Consider the following 21,962-nt stretch of genomic DNA (forward strand, 5'->3'; position numbering starts at 1 on the left):
GTTCCATAACCTTGGAGTGCAAAAGAAGGTTACTGTATCTGTAGGAGCCTCTGATACCATGCCCAAATTCACAAAACATGTTCTGAGAGCTGCATTATCCCTATGTGCTATAAAACATTGAGTCACTGGTCACCCAAAAGACATGTTAATAATGTCTCTCTCACAAGAGAGTAATAAAAAGAGAAAGAAAAAAGATAAAGTGATTTGGGGGTGAAGAAGGTAAGTGTTCTGGAGGTAAATAAGGCCACCCTCCCTAGCAGTACACCCATCTGGCTGGACACACAAATCCCACTTAGGCAAATGCTTCTGTTGAATCCTGTGCTGAGAAAACGCTGATTTCTAAAGCAACCATCAACGTGCCAGGGCTGCACATTGCTAGACAAGGAGTTTATATCCAAAGTCCTGGGACCAAAAGGCCCGAGACAAGTAGCCTGAGCTGGTGGGAGCACAAAGCAGTCAGGGTAAAGACTTATCACAGCAGACAGCATTGCTGAATGCTTACAGTGATACAGGGATTTGAAACAAACAAAACAAAATTTAAGCTCTGCTGGGAAAAAATGCAGCTGTGCATGAAAAAGCAGGTTACAGAAAGGGGATGAATACTGAATAATTATCATATGAATGGACAACCTTGCAGGGCTCACATAACTCCTGCCTAAATCTAACCTTGTTTGCTAGTGCTTTATGATTCCCTGAGAAAAGCAAAGCAGGTAGCTGTGCTTCAGGGAATTATTTCCATTATGGGACTGGGTAACATGAGTAGATTGTGCTGATGGGAAGACTGGCAGTGCTCTAGGAACACTACCATTGAGGAAATGCCTCCTGATAACCACTCACTCTCCTGTTACCTGTAGCATCAGCATGATAATCTTTTCATAGAAGAGCTGGGAAATGCTGCCTTTGTGTCATTATACCAAAAGCCGGCTTTAGGAGGAACCAGACAGTGTCACCTCTGCTTCAGAGCATTCAGCACCTGTTAAAGACATTGAGGGGATAAATGGACTTGGCCTTACTTTATAATTTGATTTAGCATAAATGAACATTTTTCTCCTAAATGCAAGATGACCCAGACCAGTTATTTTAATTACCAGGTCAGAGGTCACTGTTCTTTGAGACATAATTATTCCTTGTTAGAAGAACTGACTTTAAAAAAACCCTTGTCACATAGTAGGATTGTTCTGAACACAGCAGAATCTAAAGACAGATTTGAACACAGGAAACACACAACTGTAGAGACCATGCTCTATAGGATGTCTTCATTCTCAATCCAGCAGCAAGCTACACACAGGAGATACAATGAAATGCAAGGAAAGTTCTGCTGCACTCCCCAGAACGTTACCACTCAAGGCCAGGGTATTTTTAAACCCACACATGTTTGACAAGAGAAAATTTATTTACTTGACAAGTGCCAAAGGAGCTGTGGAGAAAGTGACCCCATTCTACAGTGCATAGCCAAGAACTCTCTTGCTTTATCCTCTAACCCTGTCCAGTTTCCAAAAGGCTACTGCAGGCTTGCTCAGCACATCAAATTTGCCTCACTCACCTCGAGGAGACAGAGAGGTGTCACACACCAAAAGCTCAGCACACTCCAATTTCAGCAGGCTTGTCCTGAAAGCTCAACAATGTTAGAGGTGGAACCAAAATCAAGTTCTTTTACTGAAGCTTTGAGTTCCACCTCTGACAAGACTTCAAGGAAAGAACAGTAACTTGAGCGGGTTTTAATGAGATATCCCAGTGTATCTGTTCTTGAGGACGGTGCAGAAATATCCAATCTGGCTTTAAAGAGAGCTGAGAAGACAAAACAGACCATACAAAGTTTCTTGTTACTGAATACGAGACTACATCTGTGACCAAGTTAACTTGTTTACAGATAATAATTTGTTTGGTAATCTGGCTATTGTACTGAAGTTACAGTTAGAGCCCTACCAGAGAAAACTTTTTACTATGGAGGTCATCACAGTACAACAAGGAAGATGAAATTTATTTCCTAGAACCCACTTGAGGAAATTAGCAATTAAATCAGCTCCCAGTCCAATGATTTATCCTTGAAGTCACATTCTCATAGCCAGCAAGATCTTTCCAGCATTTCATTAAAACAAAACCAACAACCCTTTTCCTAACTTCTCATTAAGAAGCGAAGTTCCCTGCAGAGCCCACTGGGCTGGCCAACACAAAAAACTAGTAATTAAGCCCAAGAAGTGATGTGCAAATTGAGGTCTGAATGTCAGCCACAGGACATGGTGTTCTGCCTTTTTGTGTGCTTGTTTACCCAAAGCAACAGTGGAAATTCAGTCCTCATGTCCACAGCAATACAAGACTTTCCATGATGGCTATTATCAATTTTATCAGAAGCTGACAGGAACTGGACCAAGATGTGTCTCTGCAAGAGATCTACAGAGGCCAAAATTTCAGACACAAATGGTCATTTTCATCATTGCTCTCTCAAGGGAGAGGCTGGTGTGAAACATCCCACTCCACAAATTCAATGCCCAGAAGATGTGACAGATTCACCATTGTCAAATATAACACCTTCATCAGTCAACACTCCACTGGACAGGTCACTTGAAATTGAATGGGAACTCCAGAAGGAATTTTCCAAAAGATGGAATCCAGAAGTTTAGCTTACCTCCAATTCCAACCCAGTGGCTATGCTCCAGTTTGCAGTAAACACTACTCAGAACCATGTGCCATGGGAGCTTGTTATCTCATCATGTATGTGTAAGTCTGCTCTTCATGGTCTGTTCAGTATATCCAATAAAGCATTTATTTGTATCAGCCACTTTTGGTCAGCATTTTCTTTCCCAGTGACGAGCTGGACTTTTCTTCTCAGCTGGCTCATTCATTCATTTATTTGCCACTTTGCCCAGCCAGGAGAATGTCATTCTCTGAATTAGTATTTGGTGAATGAGCACCCTTAATATTCAAAACCCTTGCTAAAATGCCCTCTTGAAGCTGCTTAAACACTGGGTAACGTTTTCCTGGGTTTACCCTTGTGATCAGCTGCACCAGAGAGATTCTCTCCACTTCAGCTGTGCCAAAATCCCCAAGCCACTTGATGTTTGTCCCAGGTAATGTCCTGACTTGTCTATCAGTGGGTGTCACAAATTCAAACTTCCACCCAGATGATGGTTCTTTTTTTTTCCCACACAGGTAGATTTAGGAGTTCAGTTTTACGGAAAGAGGCTGCTCAGCAGCATTCAAGTAACAACAGTAATGAACCCTCAAAACAGTTTCCAAGGAGCAACTGGAATCCCTCCTTTGTTGCCCTTCTCATGGAGGCAAAGACCAGCAAGGAAAACAAAGATATGATAAACTACTAATGGCACAGGGCTGCTTATGTGGCAAAGCGTTTGTGCTCCTGTCAGCTAATTCTGGCTGGAAAAACAAAAGGATCCTTTCTCTCTTGGGTTAACACGCTGGGTCAGTTCTTTAATTAGAATTATAATGGATTATATATCAGTTTTTTCCCTAGTCTGGTAAACTTCCTGCTAAAAATCAGATACCTATGCAAAGGAAAATCCCTTTCATCTGCAGCATGTCCTGGATGCTTACTCAGCAAGGCATCCCAGTTCTAAAAAAAAAAAAAAAAGCCTCTCAAGACTTTCTGGCCCTGCAAATCATATAGTCAGCATAGTAAGAAAGCACACAGCAATCTTCCTTTCAAGGAACTAGGCTTCTTAATCATTTTACTTCTCATTTCTTCAAATGGGGACATAAGTATCTTAAGTAATCTAATCTTTTGAAGAAAAAGATGAGCATTGGTGCATATTTCCAACCAGATTTTCCACAGAAACCAAGTTTAAGCCATCCCACTGCATAAACACATCCAATTTTTGTAATGGGTTTTGAGCTGTGGGGTCTTTTTCAACCAAACTGACCACATCAGGTGTCAGAGAGGGGAAGCTCCACCCGCTTACCAGAAAACAGACAACCTTCCAGTGTCCTCAGAAAGTGTTAGACTAGAGAGCATTCAATCTTTGTTTGATATTCTATTCCTTAGTGTTGAGACAAAAACCCAAAGAAATTCAGAGCACTTCTCAAAAGAGGCCAATGCCACCTTTCACCATTTCTCAGGAACACCTGAATGCTTTGTGTGTGTGCATGTGTTTCTTTTTTTCTTGTACATATCTCCAAATTTTTGGTTTGTGTACACGTGTGTGTTTGTCCTTTTTCTGAGGGAGGTTAGGCCAAGTTAGTTATTCTCTGCTTTTTTGTGTGCCAACCATTAAAAGGAAATTTGGTAGAACACACCACAGGTCATCATCATATCTGTGAGGACAAGCAGCAAAATCTGGAATCTTTTACTGATTCGTGTTTCCTATGAGCTGTAATCTGATGCAAACTGTTTGTGCTGTACTTGGCTCCATGCAGCATGCTATACAAAATCTGTTCCTGCTTCTACATTGTTTGGCATGTACCTGAAAACATTTAAAAGAAGAATTTAACTGCCTTAACTGTACTGTCTGGTTACCATAACACTTTCTTTTGTTTCTATGCCCAAACCCTCTGAACTCACTATTTATGTTAAAGCAGCAGCAGTGTACTACTAACTAGCTGTGTTTAATTACTTTGCCTGTATACAACTGTAGTCCTGAAAATCTGTCTTCAATTTATAGCTCTTTCATATAGGTGTACTGCCAACATGACTAATCAATTTGCCTCTGCTATCTACACAGAATTAATTTTCCTTCCTCAAACTATGCTGCTCTGAAAAATTCACAATTTTGCTGTTATGCTGGATGGAATAAAATACACAGTATTACTGACAAATGCAAAAGTCTCTTTTCCTTTTTTAAGTCATGCTATTGCAAGGCATGATTGTAATTGCCTCAGTTTTGGGACACAGGAACACTGTGGGCTACTATTTTGAAGAGTCAAAACCTTGAATAATAACTAGCCTCTGAACTTACTTCCACCACTTTAATGCAGAATGCTGTTAAATCAGCACTCTTACACCCCTCCTGACAGCACAAGTCAAAAGCTTCAGTTCTGGCAAGGATTGTTGGGACAGGAATTTTGCCCAAGCCCTTGGAGGCTGATGTGTTGGATGGCAGCATTTATTCACCATCCAGGGCTCCCAGAGAGCTTAAAATGAAAATTCTCTATCAGAACAGTTTTGACTGTTCACAGTATCACTAAACCACTGAGCTACTTAGAATCTGGTACCTTGCCTCCAACCTCAAGCCTGGTTGCCCTAAGCAGAGTATGTTACATTGTTGGCAGATCACTGCAGGGGCAGCACAAACACATTCCCCCCGAAAAGTGACATGGTCTCAATGCCCAGGTGTGCTGAAAAACAAGGAGGGAGGGAAAATAAACTCTTCTGTTCACTGTAGTGTGGAAACTCTCCAGAAAGGAGCCCACAGCTCTGCCAGGTTTTTCCAACAGATACTGAAGAAGAGAAGGACACTGAAAATTTAAAATGTGCACAGCCTTTAAGTCTTAAGGGCAGCAACCACAAGAAATGATGCCATGGAAAGGCCAAGAAAAATAAATCACAAGGACACAAAAATACCCAGACCCACTGTGATCAGTGTACATTAGGTATATTTTTATTTACAGAGTAGAGATGTCTAATCAATTATAAGGTTAGACACTCAATAATTCAGCTTTTTTTTGTGTAAAAGTATATAAATATATACATGAAATTCTATGAAGTAAACATTATTAACTGTGATACAGTTAACATTCACTACTATCCTTATGCTAACAGGCATCTCTTAAAGCTTAAATGCTGATTTCAAGATACCTTCTATAAAATAGCTGTAATTGTACCAGAAGGGCAAAAAATTCTGTGCCATGAACAAGCTTTCAGAAGAGACTAGTAAAATATCTGTAATAAAGTTTGCCAGGATAAAAATACTGCTTCATCCCTCCCACTTCCCCAACCTGTAAGAAACAAATACCCCAAAAACAGTTGCAGAACTGCAGGAAGTAGTATAGGATTATTTTTTTCCTTCTTTACTTTTCTTTTTAAATTAAAATATTTTTATTTCAGTATTTTATGACATATTAAGGAAGCTGCAAAAAAAATGCAGCTTTATTAAATATTGTTATACAAAAATCTCACATATTCATCCATGGGGCTGAAGACAAAAGTGGTATTGTGTGAGCTATCCCTTTCCCTTAGAACTATATACTTTATTTGGAATGATGGAGAGACTTTACAGAAAAGATATTGGACAGCAACTGAAGAAAGGGATTAGAAAACTATTGGCAGGACAAATAAAATGTTCCAGAGCCTCTCAACCTCTGCTTCCTTATTTTAAATGCACATCTCCTTCAGTATTTTATTTGTCTCTCTGCTGCTCTTCGTGCTGGAGATAGTTCAGGACATAAAGGACAACCTGATAGCAGAAAATGTACTGATCCTGCAAGGAAAAGGAAATTACAGAACATGTGAAAAATGCCTCCACCACCTAAGTGCTCTCACTTGCACTTCACAGTTGCACAGTGCTTTCAATACTAATTATACTATTAAATAATAAAGCCACCACCAAATCCCAAAGAAAACAAAATACCCCAAACAACAAAAAGCCCAAACAAAAGGGCCACAGTGGAAAAATACACAACCTCATCTTAAAGCAAATACAGATATGACTCGGCCAACAAAAGATTTATTTCATATGGGACACTTATCCTCCTTTCACACCAAAACCACCTAAAGGAGATTAGGCACTTTATGTAAGCAGAAATGAAGACAGCAAGTGAATTTCAAGGTCTTGCATCAATGCCAACTAATATAGAACTCAGAGGACAGTGCCACTTTTTTACTTTAATCTCAGTGACAGAGGTGTGGGGGGGGTGATAGATGTTTTGGGGTGTGAGATGGGCATGGGGCTGATAGTTTAGTGGTTTGATTTCAGGGTTTTTAACTAGGACTTCACAATTCCTTCCCACTCAAAGAAAAAGTGCATATTTTAACAAGACCTCGTGATGACCATCTTTAAAGTTAATGAGATCTAGATCGAGATAATTCCTAAAAGATTGAACTTCTGGTTCCCAATATCTCCCCAAAGGAGATCTCAAGACATCTCTGATAGTATCAGTGATTCACAGCAGCTACAGTTAGGCCTTCTCTTCAGTTTATGATGCAACTTTAATCCAAAAAAGCTTAGCTGATTTCCTCTATAAACACACAATTTTAAAGATGAAAACTCACAATTTTTTAAAACAGTTTTTCTAAAACAATACAGCATGTTAAAAACAGCTTGAGCTTATAAATGTTAAATACATCCTGCTACTCATCTGATTTAATTCTTGTGACACAAATGGCACATTACAGTGCACAAAGGCAATTGCTGTGTGCATTACAAAGTTCTGGCACTTCAGATGGTTCAGTGAATGCCTGGGGAATCCAGACTCACCTCTGTCTGAACCATTCCGTGTCTCTGCAGACGCATCGTGCGCACCAGGTCCGAGATGTCAAACTACCAAAATGAACAGCAAGTTAAACCTTCAATAAAGACAGACATGCAGAACAAAGAAGTATCCCCAGCATCAAACCAGCAAACAGAATTAGGTACATGAGTAGTGAAACAAATAATTCACTAGAGCCTATGTCTGTGTGGTAGGTAATCAGCATGTGCTGTCTCTGGGCAATCCAGATGTGGCCCGACATCAGACACCCCCACCTTCTCTTGTGTTCTTTCTGTACACCGTCTCTCTTGCTTACTCTAAGCTAAGTGTGCAGAAAAGAGTTTTAGACATTCACAGGGTGCTTAGAAACTCCACTGAGCTAAGCAAGACATAGCTCATCTTCCCTAGAAATTCAGAGTTTTGCTACCCTAGGCCGCTGAAGGACATAAACATAAGGAAGCTAGCACCCTCCTGTGGATCACCCTAGAAAGCAATCCCTGGTTGTGCTGGAAAAGTTAATTTACACACCCTTTCCACCGATTGCTCAATCCATCATGGCAACATCATTTTTCTCACACCACATGCCAGAAGTCCAGTATGGTAGAACATGTCCTTGCAACATACTTAAAGTGGCACCAGGTTGCTGCAGTTCCCTAACCCAAGAGCCGCTGGATATTAGAGCTCTCCCCAGCTGGGACCACCAGCAAGGAAACACAGCGTGCCAGCAGCACGGCACGCTCTTTAGAAGATTGCATGGATTCAGTGGAACACATTTCCCGCAGGTCAGAAGCACCACGGAGCCCATCCCCAGGGATACTCACATCGAGGTCTCTGCTGATCAGCCCCAGCACCACATCTATACAGATGAGGGTGCCCGACCTCCCGATGCCGGCGCTGCAGTGGGTGATGATGGGTCCCGACCTGTGCACGTGCCGCATGTAGGAGATGAAGGTGAGCAGATCGTCTGGCTGGGAGGGGGTGTCGTGGTCAGGCCAGGCAATGAAGTTCAGGTGGGAAATGTGCCGCACTTCTCCTGTCTGAGGTTCAGAAACAACACCGCCATTTGGCATGTGGCAAGAATCAAAAGAAAGAAGTTTGAGTTCCCAAAGAAAAGCCTTAGGACAGAGAGGTTTTCCCAGTGAAGGTGCTTTGTAATACAATACAACAAGAGCTAAACTAGAAATAACTAGTAAGTAATTTAAAAGTGTAAGGTTCACTGTGCTGACTGAGCTGATCACACAGAGGAGTCAATAAGCCAGGCTGAATTTATTAGTGAATTTCATATCCCTACATATGTTTCTGTGGCCAGTGGGAGCCAAAATTTAGAGTCTCATTAGTGTAATGAAATCACAGCCTGGCCCAAATGCTTTCTCCTATAAAGGTTACAGAGCAGCACAAGCTGCAATGAAAAACAGCTACCCAGTAATGATCACTGGGCAAAGAGGAGAAGCCCTGGGTTGCCTCTTGATGTAGGCAATGCAAGTGAAAGCAGGCAAGCCAGAAGTATAAGGATAAATATGGCAACACTCAGAAAAAACTCTAAGCATGCAGAATTGGATTCACTCACCTGAATCTCTTCGAGCTCCAGCACTCTGATGATGAAGCCCTTCAGCTGCTGAAGTCTCACAAGAGCAAGGCGTAGTCTGTCATTGATCATGGTGGTTTTATTGAGCACATCTGGCCAGTAACGCTGACACTTTATCTTTTCTCCCTCGACCTCCTGAGTCATCATGGCAATCACAGTACAGTTTTGTTCCCAAACCATTTGCCAGAAATCTGCTACAGTAGTAGGAAGAGGTCCTTGGCACGCGATGTAAACGAACTCCTCATTCCCCACGGGCATGCGAATGAAGCTGGCGTTGATGTACCCACCTTCAACCCCGAGAGGGACTCTGGTGGTGTCATCTGCAACCCCCACACAACAGAAAGAACTCATGTTAGGTGTGCACATCATCAGACCTCCATGCAGTACAGGTGCTGGGTCTTACACACTCACACAGCCCTTATCTCCACAGATGCTTCCACAGTTAGCTTTGAAAGAAATAAATCACTTGAACACTTAATTTAGGGCACTAGTCGGTATTTCCAATAAAGAAAAAGGGGAGGAAATGTAAATCAGCAGACTGGTGGGATAAGTGATTCGAACTGCAGCAACCCTAAAAAGCAGAGGTTGAGTTTTTCTCACATAGAACTAACCTCTGTCAGATCTTACTTCTCAACAGCGAACAAGCAGAATTTTATGGCAGGAAATTCACTGGCAATAGTACACATCTGTCAATTCTGCACAGGTAAAACAGTAAAAAACCTTGTCTGGTTCCTCATGTACACATTATTTAAGACATGGGATCTACTGAAACAACTGAAAAGTCTGTGAACATCCATCCCTACCTACCACAGCACAGCAGTTTATTTTTCACTGCTATTTAACTGCTTTATAGATGCCTGCTTTAATTTCATCCTTACTAAGATTAGGAATCAAACCATCCCACCTCTGATCCGATCCATCTGACCATATAGGTTTGTGACAGAATATCAACTGGGAATTTCAAATGAGTTAGGACTTACAAGGAAGTATGTTTTTATATCTGTTCTTTCTCCTGTTCTCCTTTGCTTGTCCAATCAAACACTGATCCAGAGGTTTTAACTCCTGAAGGTTCTGTAAAGAAGCAATTACATTTGCATTAGGAAAGCACTGATTGGTAGTAAGAGTGGTTATGTTACCAAGTCATTAACAAACAGAATAATTAAAAGTCAAATCCTAATGTGGATATGGAAAATAATGCAGTCACAGGAAGGAATCTTTCACACAGCCAAGAAAATGAAATTAACACCAAAAAAAAACCAACCCAAAACCCCCAAAAAACAACCAACCCAAAACCAAACCCCAGTGAGTATCCAGTAAATATTTTATCTCAAAAAAGAGATCATGTAACATGGCTAACTTAAGCCTTTGGAAAGACTGGTTTCACATTCAGCAGCTGAGCTTCACAGCCTTTGTCTATGCCTGTTTACATCATAGTCACTTGGTAATTTACCAGAAGTAAGAATGATGTAAAAACACTTATGAACTGAATTCAAACTGATCTCATCTTTCAGCAGCTTGTGGGAGAAGGGAGAGAAGTCTTTCGTGTTAAGTCTTTTCATCTCTTTTTAGCTTCCAATTAAAGAGCTCTGGTATTCAAGGCAGTGATGATCCAGCCATTCTATTTTTGTTTCATACTGGGAAAAAGGACTTTAAAGGACAAAGAGTTACTCACTTCAATCTCTTTAGAAGGGACTCCTTGTTCCAGCAATCCACGCAACATCCTGATCACTGACTTCAATTTGGCTCCTGAATATTTGCCTCCAGGGAGCACATTCACAGTAGGGAGTGCAGAGATCTCTTCATTTGTCACTAGGGGGAAATCTAGCAGAAGATATAAATATAAATAAATAGGTAAAACCAGGGAAACATAAACTGTAGCACACAGTTGGATCTGCATGCTGCTGCACTACCTGTTTTCTCTTGAATGCCCCCATACACCAGAGAGAACACACAGCTCTCTCAGTTTGACGGGCAAAACCAAATTAACTAGCAAAACCAGCAAGAAAAAATCAGCTCTGATGACTTCAGTAACTAAAGGGGTATTTTCCTGAACTTCCAATAAATACATTGAAACAAACTTCAAGTACATTTTAAATGTAAGTTCACACAATAACCTACACAAATGGATGAACACACACAGGTATGAATTCAGAACTCTCCACATTACAGCCTGTGACTTGTTTTTAGCACTAATACTCAACATGTATATAGCATATCTTACAATTATCACTTGGAAGGACATTTTTCTTCCAATACATCTTGTCTCCCATGAGTCCTTCAGTGCTTCTCTGAAGCACAACAAAATTCATAAACCAAGAATCAATTGGTATTGCAATTAGAAGTGTCCTAAATGTACTTAGTCTGAAGTATCACATGGATTATCTTTTTTTCTTTCAATGAATGCAAAGGACTGCTGTATATGAACTTGAAGAAATGACATTTCTAATGCTAGCTCAAAAAAAGGGAAGACCAAATTCTGCCAAACACATAAAACTGCACAGATTTCCACTCTGCCACACTGAGCAACACCAAAAGAATGAGTCAAGACACAAGTAGCGCCTAATCTGAGCATGGGGTAGTTGGTAAGTGAAGCACATGACATATCAATCTAATCACAGTCAAACATATATTTATTGTCACAACTTTTGTGAGACAGATACAGAGGAAGAAAGTATCTCAGCTGCTCTCAGCTCCTTTACAACTATGGACACTAGGTTGCCAATACTTGCTCCTGTTAACTCTCACACACCACACAAAGATGTAGAGATCCTCCCCAGTGCATTGCTGAGCTGTTAGAATCCCCCTTATACCTGCCATGACACCCTTAAAACATACCCAGGACGTCTCAAAATTCACTGCTGTCTATTTAAGGTGACCCTGAAGCTTTTCCACTGATTATGTTAAATGTCCTTGCCTTTATTTACACGTTCCTGGCTGACTGATTCAATCGGCAGCTCGTCGCTTCCCCATGTGATTTCCTCCTCTTCTGCCTGGCTCAAGGAAGGCTGTGGAGGGGATCTATAAGAGGACAAGGTATGAAAGTAAGAAAAGAACACCTAGAAACAACACGTTTGCAACCTAGTAAAAAAAAACCCCAAAAACCAAACAACAAAAAACAACAAACCACACCAGAAAGTAATTTATAGCTAACAATTATTTCTGGACTGAAATGATACCAATGATATCAAAAACCCCCCCTTTTTTTTTTTACATCCCCACTAGTAATAACTACCACTGCAATTATTTTTCAAAGGCTAAGCAACTAAATAGCGTCCAATAGCAGATTTGGACCACTCAAACAATTCACTACACTTGAGTATCTATTTTCAATTCCAAGTTTTCTAGCTTTGAAGATATTGATGAATGTATTAAGTACTTTAGGTGATAATGTCACTGCTTGTGCCAAGTATCAACCCCACACTTCCCACAAGTTTAACAACATAAAAATTTTCACTGAAATTTCACTTAGACTAAAATTATTTCACTAAGAAAAACAATCTTGGGAATATCTGAAGTCCAAAGGGGCTCAAAGGGACAGCTAGCTAGTAACTTGGTCAGGCATATGCTTCGTGCTCCATGGAAAAAATAGTAAGGCCCAGGCATCCAAATGGGAGCTGATGGAGCAGAGGAAATCTACATTTGACTTGCAGTGGTCTAAAACCAAGAAGATGTAACACTAATGAAGCTTGTATAGATTTGAACTGAAGACAGCACTGTTTGGATGTTTTCTTCACATCCAAGTACCAAGTTGTTAGCACAAAGCAAATTATGTTATATGGAGCCATCTGAACACAGTCCAGTTACTTGCTACAATCATGTATCAAAGGAACAAATAAGAGTAGGGCATAATAAATCACAGAAAGCTGATTAGTATTCAGGCAAATTACAACTTTTTAAGTAAGGAACAGACCAAGAGAACAATTCAACAAAGACATTGCACAGGTATTTTATTTGGTTTGTTTTGGGGGTGGTTTCTTGGGTTTTTTGTTGTTGTTTTTCTCTCATTCTAACATATTACACTTCAGACTTACAGACTTCACAAGTTTGTTTTCAAGCAACACCAGAAAATAAATCTTACCTTTCTGGCACAGCTTTTACTTCACAATAGTCTTCACAACCATTTACAGGTGCTGGCTAGAAGAAGTAGTATTTCAAAACACATTAAAAGACATAGTTGCAACATTCACATACTGCAAATTTTAAACAATTAACAATTACAGGGACTATTTCTGAAGGGTACTAAGTTCAAAGCAGCACATAATGGAAGACTTTCCTCTTTTAGACATCTCATTAACCCAAAATAACAGAGGACGAGAACACTGAGCACTTGGAAAGATACTCTACTGTAACAAGGCCAAAAATCTATATTAAAATCATTCCTGACTCACAGCAGCAGTAGAGTCACCTAAGTTTTCTCCAGTTGGCTTTTTTTTGTTTCTAATACTTAGAAACCCTTTATGAAGTAAGCTTGATAGTGAAAACTTCTGCCTCAGAACTGCCAAGCCACAGTTCCTATACTGTGGATATGTAACATAACAAGGCATTACTTCTAAATGACACACATTTATTCATTCACACCTTCCTGAACAGACAATGAAGACTCAGCACAGAGGAAGGCATTTCCATCCCTCTTTGAAGAAAAATTCTACAAAATCATTTATGCTTTCTTTTTGCTTTTCCACTGCCATCCCAGGACAATTTTACTTGTAGCTCTTCCTAGAGCACATTGACACAGAGCCAGATTCCTGATTTGATTTTCAGCCCCACTAACTGGACAGAAAGCTGCAAGAACCAGGATGCACTGGAGAGACAGAGTTCTGCTGATTTGAAACAAGAGACAAAACCCAGGCATCCAGTGCTGATGTAAAACAGGACACACAATAACAGAGAGTAAACCACATATAGAAGTTATTCAAGCTAATGAACTTATCCTAGCAAGATATTCCAGCAGCAGGAAAAGAAATTTCAAATCCACATTTTGGAAACAGTGAAGTCTACACAGCATTAAATTTTCACTCTGACTGCTTCCCTTCTTTGAGCAGAAGTCACTGAAATATTTTAGATTAAACAGCTGAAGTAACATTAACAAGATAGTTTATTACCACCCATTTCATAATATGAAATAATATAATAACTTATTTTTGAAAAAGAAGCTGATGGACTTCATATGATAGTGTAAAATAACTATATGCTTTGTTCTCTTATATAGGTCATTTATGATAATCAAGTGCTATTTAAAGTAAGTGTTTATATGCCATTTAAAGCTACTACCTACAGTAATGTTCTCATTTAAAGAACATGCCATGTTACTTCCACCAGTTCTATGCCAACAAAGAAAAGAATTGAAAGAGCATCTGCCAGCTTCTTGCCATCCTACCTCTGAAAAATCTTCAGGTAAAGATGACCCATCACAGTCTGTGTCCTCAGACTTATCTTCTGTCACCCTTCCATTCATCTCTACTGAACAAGAAAATCAGGGTAACATAAACATAAGATAAACATACCAGAAAATGCCCAGGAGCCACCCTTTCTCAGATGTGAATCCTGTTCCACCTGTTTGGAACTAGACAGGGAATACAGATGCCAGAAAAACCAAGAAACACTTTTTAAGTCCCTTTGATACCAGTGTGTTGGAAAAGAGCTCTTACTGTACAGAATAATCAGACTTTAGGTTTCTTTATTTTGTAACTGTAACAGCTGCTATGATATGTGAGGCTGTTTGCACAGAATATCTGTGTCACAGCATAACTGGTGCACAGGGTGCAGCTAAGTTATCACATTCCACATGACAATGTTTTTTCTTCAGTTCAGTTAGATTTAGACGAGCAGTAGAGCCAAACCAGGATTCTACTTACTCTGTTTATTAACAAAATGTAAATAGGACATGCCAGAAAAAAAATCTGACTTTTATCTGTCTGCTATGGAAGCACTCTGCTGCCATACCCTATGGATTCAATTCATCTTCAGTCACAAAGGACCGCCTACAGGAATTTGGAAGTACTGGAGCTCCAATTATATTCCTCAGCTGAGGTCCTTGCCCAGCCAGAACCTCAGTGATCCCTAACTTCTAATTGCAATGACCAACGACAATAATCCAAAGATCTTGAACTCATGACCTGTAATAATTATGATTTTGGCGGGTGTATCTTGAGTTTTAGAAGGAATCTCTACAGAAGTAGCAAGTATCTTGCTTGAATTTTTGGAGCATGTATACATGGTGTGACACCACTAAGGAACTACAATTCCTACTCCTCATTATATTTGAGTTAATAACAAGTAAAACTGAGGAGATGGAAAGAAGGAAAAGTGTTCAATCAGAAGAAAGTACTGAAAAAGAGACAGTCTTTCTAAAAGAGACAAAGCAGGTTGTTAAATTGTTTGGCTTTTAGAGATCTCAACACATTTCCAAGTTGCGCAATCTGAAATAAACGAAATGCTGAAATGCTTCAGCATGCTAACATGACTGCAGCTGCAGGACCAGGTACCTGAACAATAGGAATTTCACTCAAGAGACAACTCTATAATAGGAATAATTTTCCCAGATTACTTATAGCAAAATTCAGATTTTTCAAACTAGAACTGCACTTACTACATTTCATCTCAAATTCATGATAATCAGCAACTATTTGTCTGCATTCAACTTGGGAAACTTCCAGTTCACAGATCAAATCAAAATCAATCAACTCTGCCGGCTGACAAATCAACTGCTTACTTGGCACCTTGTTTCAAAGTGTTTATTGTCAGTGATGTTCTTTTTCAATGGCTCATGTTACCTGGCAGGTGATTTTCTGATGCAGCCTTTTTGAGATGTAGAAGACTCTGAGCCTCTGAAGTCACATTATTCTGATTTAAGAGGTTCTGGGCTTCCTCATCTACAACATCCAACAGATACTGGACAACTTCATTGTGGTCATCCTCATCATAATACTCATCATCTGGAAACTCTGTTCCTGAAGACAAATAGTGCAAAATGACAAGTTTTCCCAATATAGACTAGTTTGGGATAACTAATTTAAAGGGGTAGACACAAGACATTATTTCTAGCTGTTACCATGGCCTTCCTTTATTTCTCTCTAACAGAAAATCCAATTTCTGTAAAACTACTTTCAACATCAACTAACTCCTATAAAGCAAGGCACAAGGGTTGGAAATGGCCTTCTAAAAGCGACTGCCAGCCTCACATTTACTTACTTCAGCGTATTCAACCATGCCACGATTCTCTTGCACTGGTACAATAAAGACAGAACAATGCAGTCCCCATCTCACCTCCTCTTACCTGATTTGTCAATGTGTTTAGGAAAATCTGACATCTGATTGGTGAAACCAAGGGAAGGTGCATCTTCTGCTCCTGAGAGGTTCATTAGTGTTTTTGTGTGATGGATATCATTTTCGGTATTTCCCTGAGAAGGTCCTAGGATGCCATTGCCATTGACCTGAGGAAACAAAGAACAGTACAAATTAACTCTTAAAGAGCCTGGTGGTTTGTTGAAGCAGAAAAAAACCACTAAAAAGTTCTCCGCTCTCCTCAGCAATAAATAAAACCTCTATGCATATCATCTGAGATACCCGGGTAATGGATGGGAAGTTACACATGCAAGAGCAAATAAAATAAAAATTAAAGCAACTAAGAAAAAAAACCCCACATGCTGATGAAGCAGCAGCTTCTACAAGAGAACATATAGTAGTAGTTAACATTATTATAATCCCTACAAAATGTATGCAAGCTTCAGAACTTTTGGTCCCACAACACAGCATTTCTAAGGAAAGACTAAAGGGAAAAAAGAAAGAAAACCACCTAGTGAATATAATATGAAATAATATAATAACTGCAGAAACTGTGGGCTGAATGGAGTATTCTGGATGACAGCCTTGCATCCTTCTCATAAGACAATTTGTCTTTCAACAAGGCAGTGCCAAAGAAAGAGCAGACCAATTAAAAAAACATATTTACTATGATCACTGCTTATTCATGTCAGTTGATAATAGTGGGTTTATATACTTTGATCAACAGATTGTTTCATTCATTTATTTAGTTTTAAAAGTGTTTGAAGAATATTCTTTTCTCTGGTTAATGGTAATAAGCACAAGAGAGAAGCATTTACCTTGGGCCCATAGGCATCAGTTGACTTTTCTGTTTTATCACAGGGATCACCACAGGAGCAACCTAAACAAAAACAGTGAAATAACAACAACTTTTTATCTGAAATTAAATTATCCCCCAGTAATTATTTTTATAAAATAAGCACGAGTAGCATTTCTCCCTGGTTTCTGTGCATTGCCAAACTTCTATCTGAATGACTACACTTCATATGATGGCTTTTTGAACATTCTGTTTAATGGGATCAGAAAGCATGAATGCTAATACAAGTAATTAACTCAAAGCAAAGCGAAATGTTGATAAATAATTTAACAACTTACAGTGGAAACCTGCACCTTAGAGAACAGTGTTGATTCCCTTTTCCTCAAAATGTAGAAGATACAATCACACAAACACCCATCATTGACCACTTTATTTTTTAATATTATCTGACATCTGAGTCCTTCTTCAAAGGAACCCTTCTGCTCTATATTAGAAGGAATTTCTAAACTACACAAGAAATGACAGCATAAAGACACTATTGCTGAATTTCTTTTCATGGAGCTTGTAGAGGAAAGATAAGCAAAGTCCTGTTGGAGCTGGTCACAATAAGCTGGACAAGGATAGTATCTTACAACCCATATCAGTTCCTTTATTTTTATAAACTTCATATAACTTTATAAACTTCACTTGCTGTGAGTAAGCACACAAATCTTACCATTAGCTTTCATTGGCCACAGACTTGAGTTCTCAGAGCTTTTGTGTTTTGGGAACACTGCATGACCATCTCTGTGAAAAAAAAATATTTACAAGAATATTTATTAAAAAAATAAGTAAATCGCTGTAATCATCAGATATTGAAGAAAACTGTACTACTGGTAAAACTGCTAATCATTCCCAACCAACTTGGTGTCATTTGCAAACTGAGTGAGGACACATCCAATAACCTCTTCCAAATGATCAATAAAGAAATTAAACTGGACTGGCCCCAATACTGATCCTTGGGGAAACCCCACTAGCACCATTCACCATTGCTCTCCCACTCCAGACAGGTTTTAACCCAGTGAAGAGCATCTCTCCAAGCCACAGGCTTCCAGCTTCTCCAGGAGGATGCTGTGGGAGACAGTATCAAAGATTTCACTAAATCCAGTAGACACACCCACAGTCTTTCCCTTATCCACCAGATGGGAAACCCAGTCATGAAAGCCAGGTCATGAGGGCCAGGCAGGACCTGCCTTTCCTGAACCCCAGCTGGCTGGGCCTGATCCCCTTGTCCTGTACATGCTGTGTGGTCACACTAGAGGTGATCTATTCTGTGACCTTCCCTAGCACTGAGGACAGGCTGGCAGGCATGTAGTTCCCTGGATTCTCCTTCCAGCCCTTCTTGCAGATGGGTGTCACACTGGTCAACCTGCAGTCACCTGGGACCTCCCCAGTGAGCCAGGAGTGATGACAAATAATGGAGAGCAGCTTGGTGAGCTCTCCTGCCAGCTCCTTTCATATCCTTGGATGAATCCCATCCATCCTCACGGGCCTGTGAGGGTCCAAATGCCACAGCGGGTCTCTGACTAATTCCTCCTGGATTGCATGGGGTCTATTTGAACGCTTGTAGCTCACAGCTGGACACAGCCTTGTGTTCCCAAGAAGCACAAAGCACAGCAAGTACCACATACCCTTGTGCTCCACTGAAGCACCAAAAAAGCTGTGAATTTACAGACCCTTTCTGTGGAGTCAGTCCTCAGTAACGTGTGGTGAATTTCCTGTCATACCAGGAGCAGGTTTTACTCATGTACTCATACATACACTCATACAATCATGCAAGAAAACCAAAAAGCACCGGGAAGCATTTGCTTCCAGAACACACCTGGTTGCTTTGAGCACCACTGTTGGAAGGTAAGTTTCCAGCATTCTTTTGGCTTCTTTCAGAGTCATTCCTTGTGTGCTTACTCCATTAATGTAATGGATAATATCTAGTACATGCAGACTCTCCTCTCTGGCAGCAACTGATTTGGGGAGAATGTCACTAATATACACAACTTGATAAAGGCTGTCATGGCCTCCTGATAACGACAAACCTTCATAGGGAAAGAAGGGGAAAACAATAAAAATCAAGGTTTCTTTGTAGCTGAGAGGGGAGATTTTCTTTAGGGCAAAAAGCAGATTAATTCCATGTTACCTAGCTCCTCCTTATGGCACATTAGTGTAATGTCAGGCAGCAAATGAGGCAACACTGGCATCTTTGGTAACTCCAGAACACGCCCTAGCACTAATCTGACAGTCCTTGGGGCAGCTCGGAGGAAGTTGACTGCATCAGTGTGGCTCATGTTAGTGACATCGATGTCATTAACCTGCAACAACGAAAGCAACACAGGTGTCCTTGTTATGTCCCAAGTAAGACAGCATCACTGAAGACACATTTATTGCTGTTCCCAAGTGCTACTGAACCATGCCTCTCAGAAGATGCGTGCCTTTGTCCTTTAACCACATTTGACCTGCCCTACAACACAGTTCACTTTTATTTTTGTCCTTTTCACGCAACCCCTGTATACGGAAACATTAATTCTCTCACTTTTATGAGTCGGTCTCCAGGCCGTAGTCTCCCATCGCTTTTGGCAGGATCCTGGACAATGTCATGAATGTAGCAGCCAACACTATCATTACCCTTGGTCACTGTAAAACCCAGACTGCCCTTTTCTGACTTGGTCAGAGTCACTCGGAGCTCCACTTCCTAGGGGGACAAAACAGCAAACTTCACAAACAGGCAATCAGAAGAAATACCAACATTTTACTGAATTTAAGACAGCTGGAAGCAGACAACTGATTCACCTCCTGATTTAAGTGGGACACAAGCCTGGAACAAAGACATATTTCTTATCAGGCTTAGCTTAGCTGCTTCAAATAAGCATCTCTAATGAGTTCAGACAGAGCCAAATAATGTTTTGCAAGGAAATAACACAGGGCCAAAGATCTATGAATTAAACAAAATTTTGACAGCACATATCAAAACTTACACCTTATTTGACGCCCTTATCTAGCTGCCAGAAAGGCTCTGTATTTTTAAATATCTCAACACATCCATAATTATTCAGAACAAAGTAAGTGAATGTATTTTCCTACAGTGAGGCACAACACCATAGAGCTTATCTTGAAACTGAACACATGCATGTGTTTTGCCCATTTAAATTTGCATTAATTTTGATTTTAAAGATACAGATCTGCCTCATTTGCACTTAAAAAAAAAAATCACAGAGAACCAACAAAGATGGAGAAAAACTTCTGAAGAAGGGATAAGAAAAATGCAGTTTCTTGTCAAAACAGAGTATTGGCTAGAAGAGCTTTATAACCTGGAAGACCCTCACAACTGGGACGTATCAAGATTTAACTTCAATTTTTTTCAATCTTTGAACAGATTATGTGAGGATATGGAAGTCCCTTCTGATACATAAGATATTTCTGTGGTGTCAAGAAGCTTTCTCAGAAAAGCCTCAAAAATAGGCTCTATCTTGCAGCAGGAACAGGAAGTCTTTGGGATTCAGTTATAAATGCAGCGAAGAACAGGGTCTCCTGATGCCCTCAATAACTCAATTTATTCTCTGACCTCTGAACAACCACCTGAAACTAAAAGAGCAGAAACAAGATATCTGCCATTTAAGCTTCCTCTGAGTACATGGTTGAGAGGCAGGCAAATATTTAATGCCAAGGTTTCCAGGATGAAATAGCCCATGAAATGGACATATACAAATCCACCTATGTACACATGAATGTCTGCACATACACAGAGGGAAATGAATCTGCTCATCAAGAGCCCACACAGAAACAAAATGGTTGCAGACATTGGTAGAGCAGCTGCCATTAACTGATTACAAATGGCAATGCATTTGCCCTTTATAAGGCACACACCCAGATTAGTGCAGGTATAAATTACAACTATGCCATTTGTTAATTAATGTGCCTAATTTCTACCCGCTCTCAAAATTATGGCTAAAACAACCACAGCAGGACATTTATGCTCCTGAAAGACAGAAATAGTGTATTACTGGCTCATATTCTTCAGCATTTTTTTCCAGCTGGGTGAGTAATGAATCTATTTCTCCCAGGTGTGAAGTCAGCTCAGAGACAGGAGTAGCGTAACAGTCATTTATTAACATGGATGTGGTAACATCAGGCACAGTTCTACAGGTTGGGATCACTGGCAAATCCAAAGGCAGATCACTACAGATAAAGCAGAAAAAAAAGAAAAACAGGAGTAAGTACAATATAGCTGTCATTCATAAATTAATATATGAACCAAGGTTGACTTTATGCAGCTCTAAAAAGCAAACAAAAAGAAGTATTTCTATGAATAGGTCCAATAAAATACTCTTATAAACATTTCTGCAGGGTGATGAGGATCATTATCAGCAGCATACCTGTCCTCAAGCTCTGCCTTGCCAGGAGCCTCTTGATCAGGATACAGGATGGTGCGAACAGTGTCCTTCTGAGGAGGGTGTGCCTCGTACTGACTCTGTGCCCGTGCCTCGGCTTCACCTGAGCTGTGGCACAGCGCTGAACTCCAGCCAAGGCCCACCCGTGCTGCTGACTCCATCACCTCCTCATCACCACTTCTGCTGCTGTCGCTGTAGCTGTCTCTTCTGGAGGGAGATTTTAGCCGTTTCTTGCTCAGATCAGTAGTTTCGTTTTCATCTGAGCTGTCGCCTCGTTCTCCATTTGATGGACCTGAAACTTCCCTGCTCACCTCTGGAAAAACTTGTTGGGGCGAATGGATGGGGGTCTACAAGAGAAAAAGCATTTAATTCATCATAATCCAGTTCTGATGACAAAAGAAAGTTTCAAAGACTGCATAAAATTACCAAAAACAAGGAGTCAGTGGCTACTGACTGAACTGTGGAAACATATCACAGCAGTTTCAAAAAGTTCCATGCAACGTGGCCAAGACAAAGT

General features: G+C 40.2%; 1 protein-coding gene across 8 annotated transcripts in view; it reads right to left on the reverse strand.

Annotated features, from left to right (window-relative positions):
• Nucleotides 1-5,530: 5,530 nt before the first annotated feature.
• The window catches only part of PTPN13 (protein tyrosine phosphatase non-receptor type 13), a 111,568-nt gene continuing 95,136 nt past the window's right edge, over nt 5,531-21,962 (reverse strand). For 7 of the 8 annotated variants that reach the window (XM_015625376.3, XM_015625375.3, XM_015625372.3 and 4 more), the window contains 18 exons: nt 21,431-21,792; nt 21,059-21,233; nt 19,591-19,749; nt 19,198-19,369; nt 18,886-19,096; nt 17,740-17,810; nt 17,047-17,108; nt 16,221-16,377; nt 15,718-15,894; nt 14,322-14,404; nt 13,023-13,078; nt 11,859-11,962; nt 10,617-10,765; nt 9,925-10,015; nt 8,927-9,264; nt 8,181-8,396; nt 7,368-7,430; nt 5,531-6,371 (listed from right to left, as the gene is read on the reverse strand). In XM_015625376.3, the coding sequence (XP_015480862.1) occupies nt 6,291-6,371; nt 7,368-7,430; nt 8,181-8,396; nt 8,927-9,264; nt 9,925-10,015; nt 10,617-10,765; nt 11,859-11,962; nt 13,023-13,078; nt 14,322-14,404; nt 15,718-15,894; nt 16,221-16,377; nt 17,047-17,108; nt 17,740-17,810; nt 18,886-19,096; nt 19,198-19,369; nt 19,591-19,749; nt 21,059-21,233; nt 21,431-21,792 (2,727 nt within the window). In that variant the 3' untranslated portion in view covers nt 5,531-6,290. The remainder of the gene's footprint in view (nt 6,372-7,367; nt 7,431-8,180; nt 8,397-8,926; nt 9,265-9,924; nt 10,016-10,616; nt 10,766-11,858; nt 11,963-13,022; nt 13,079-14,321; nt 14,405-15,717; nt 15,895-16,220; nt 16,378-17,046; nt 17,109-17,739; nt 17,811-18,885; nt 19,097-19,197; nt 19,370-19,590; nt 19,750-21,058; nt 21,234-21,430; nt 21,793-21,962) is intronic. The other variant, XM_015625373.3, reaches the window with a different exon arrangement.

Source organism: Parus major, chromosome 4 (genome assembly GCF_001522545.3).
Source record: "Parus major isolate Abel chromosome 4, Parus_major1.1, whole genome shotgun sequence".
Lineage (NCBI taxonomy): Eukaryota > Metazoa > Chordata > Aves > Passeriformes > Paridae > Parus > Parus major.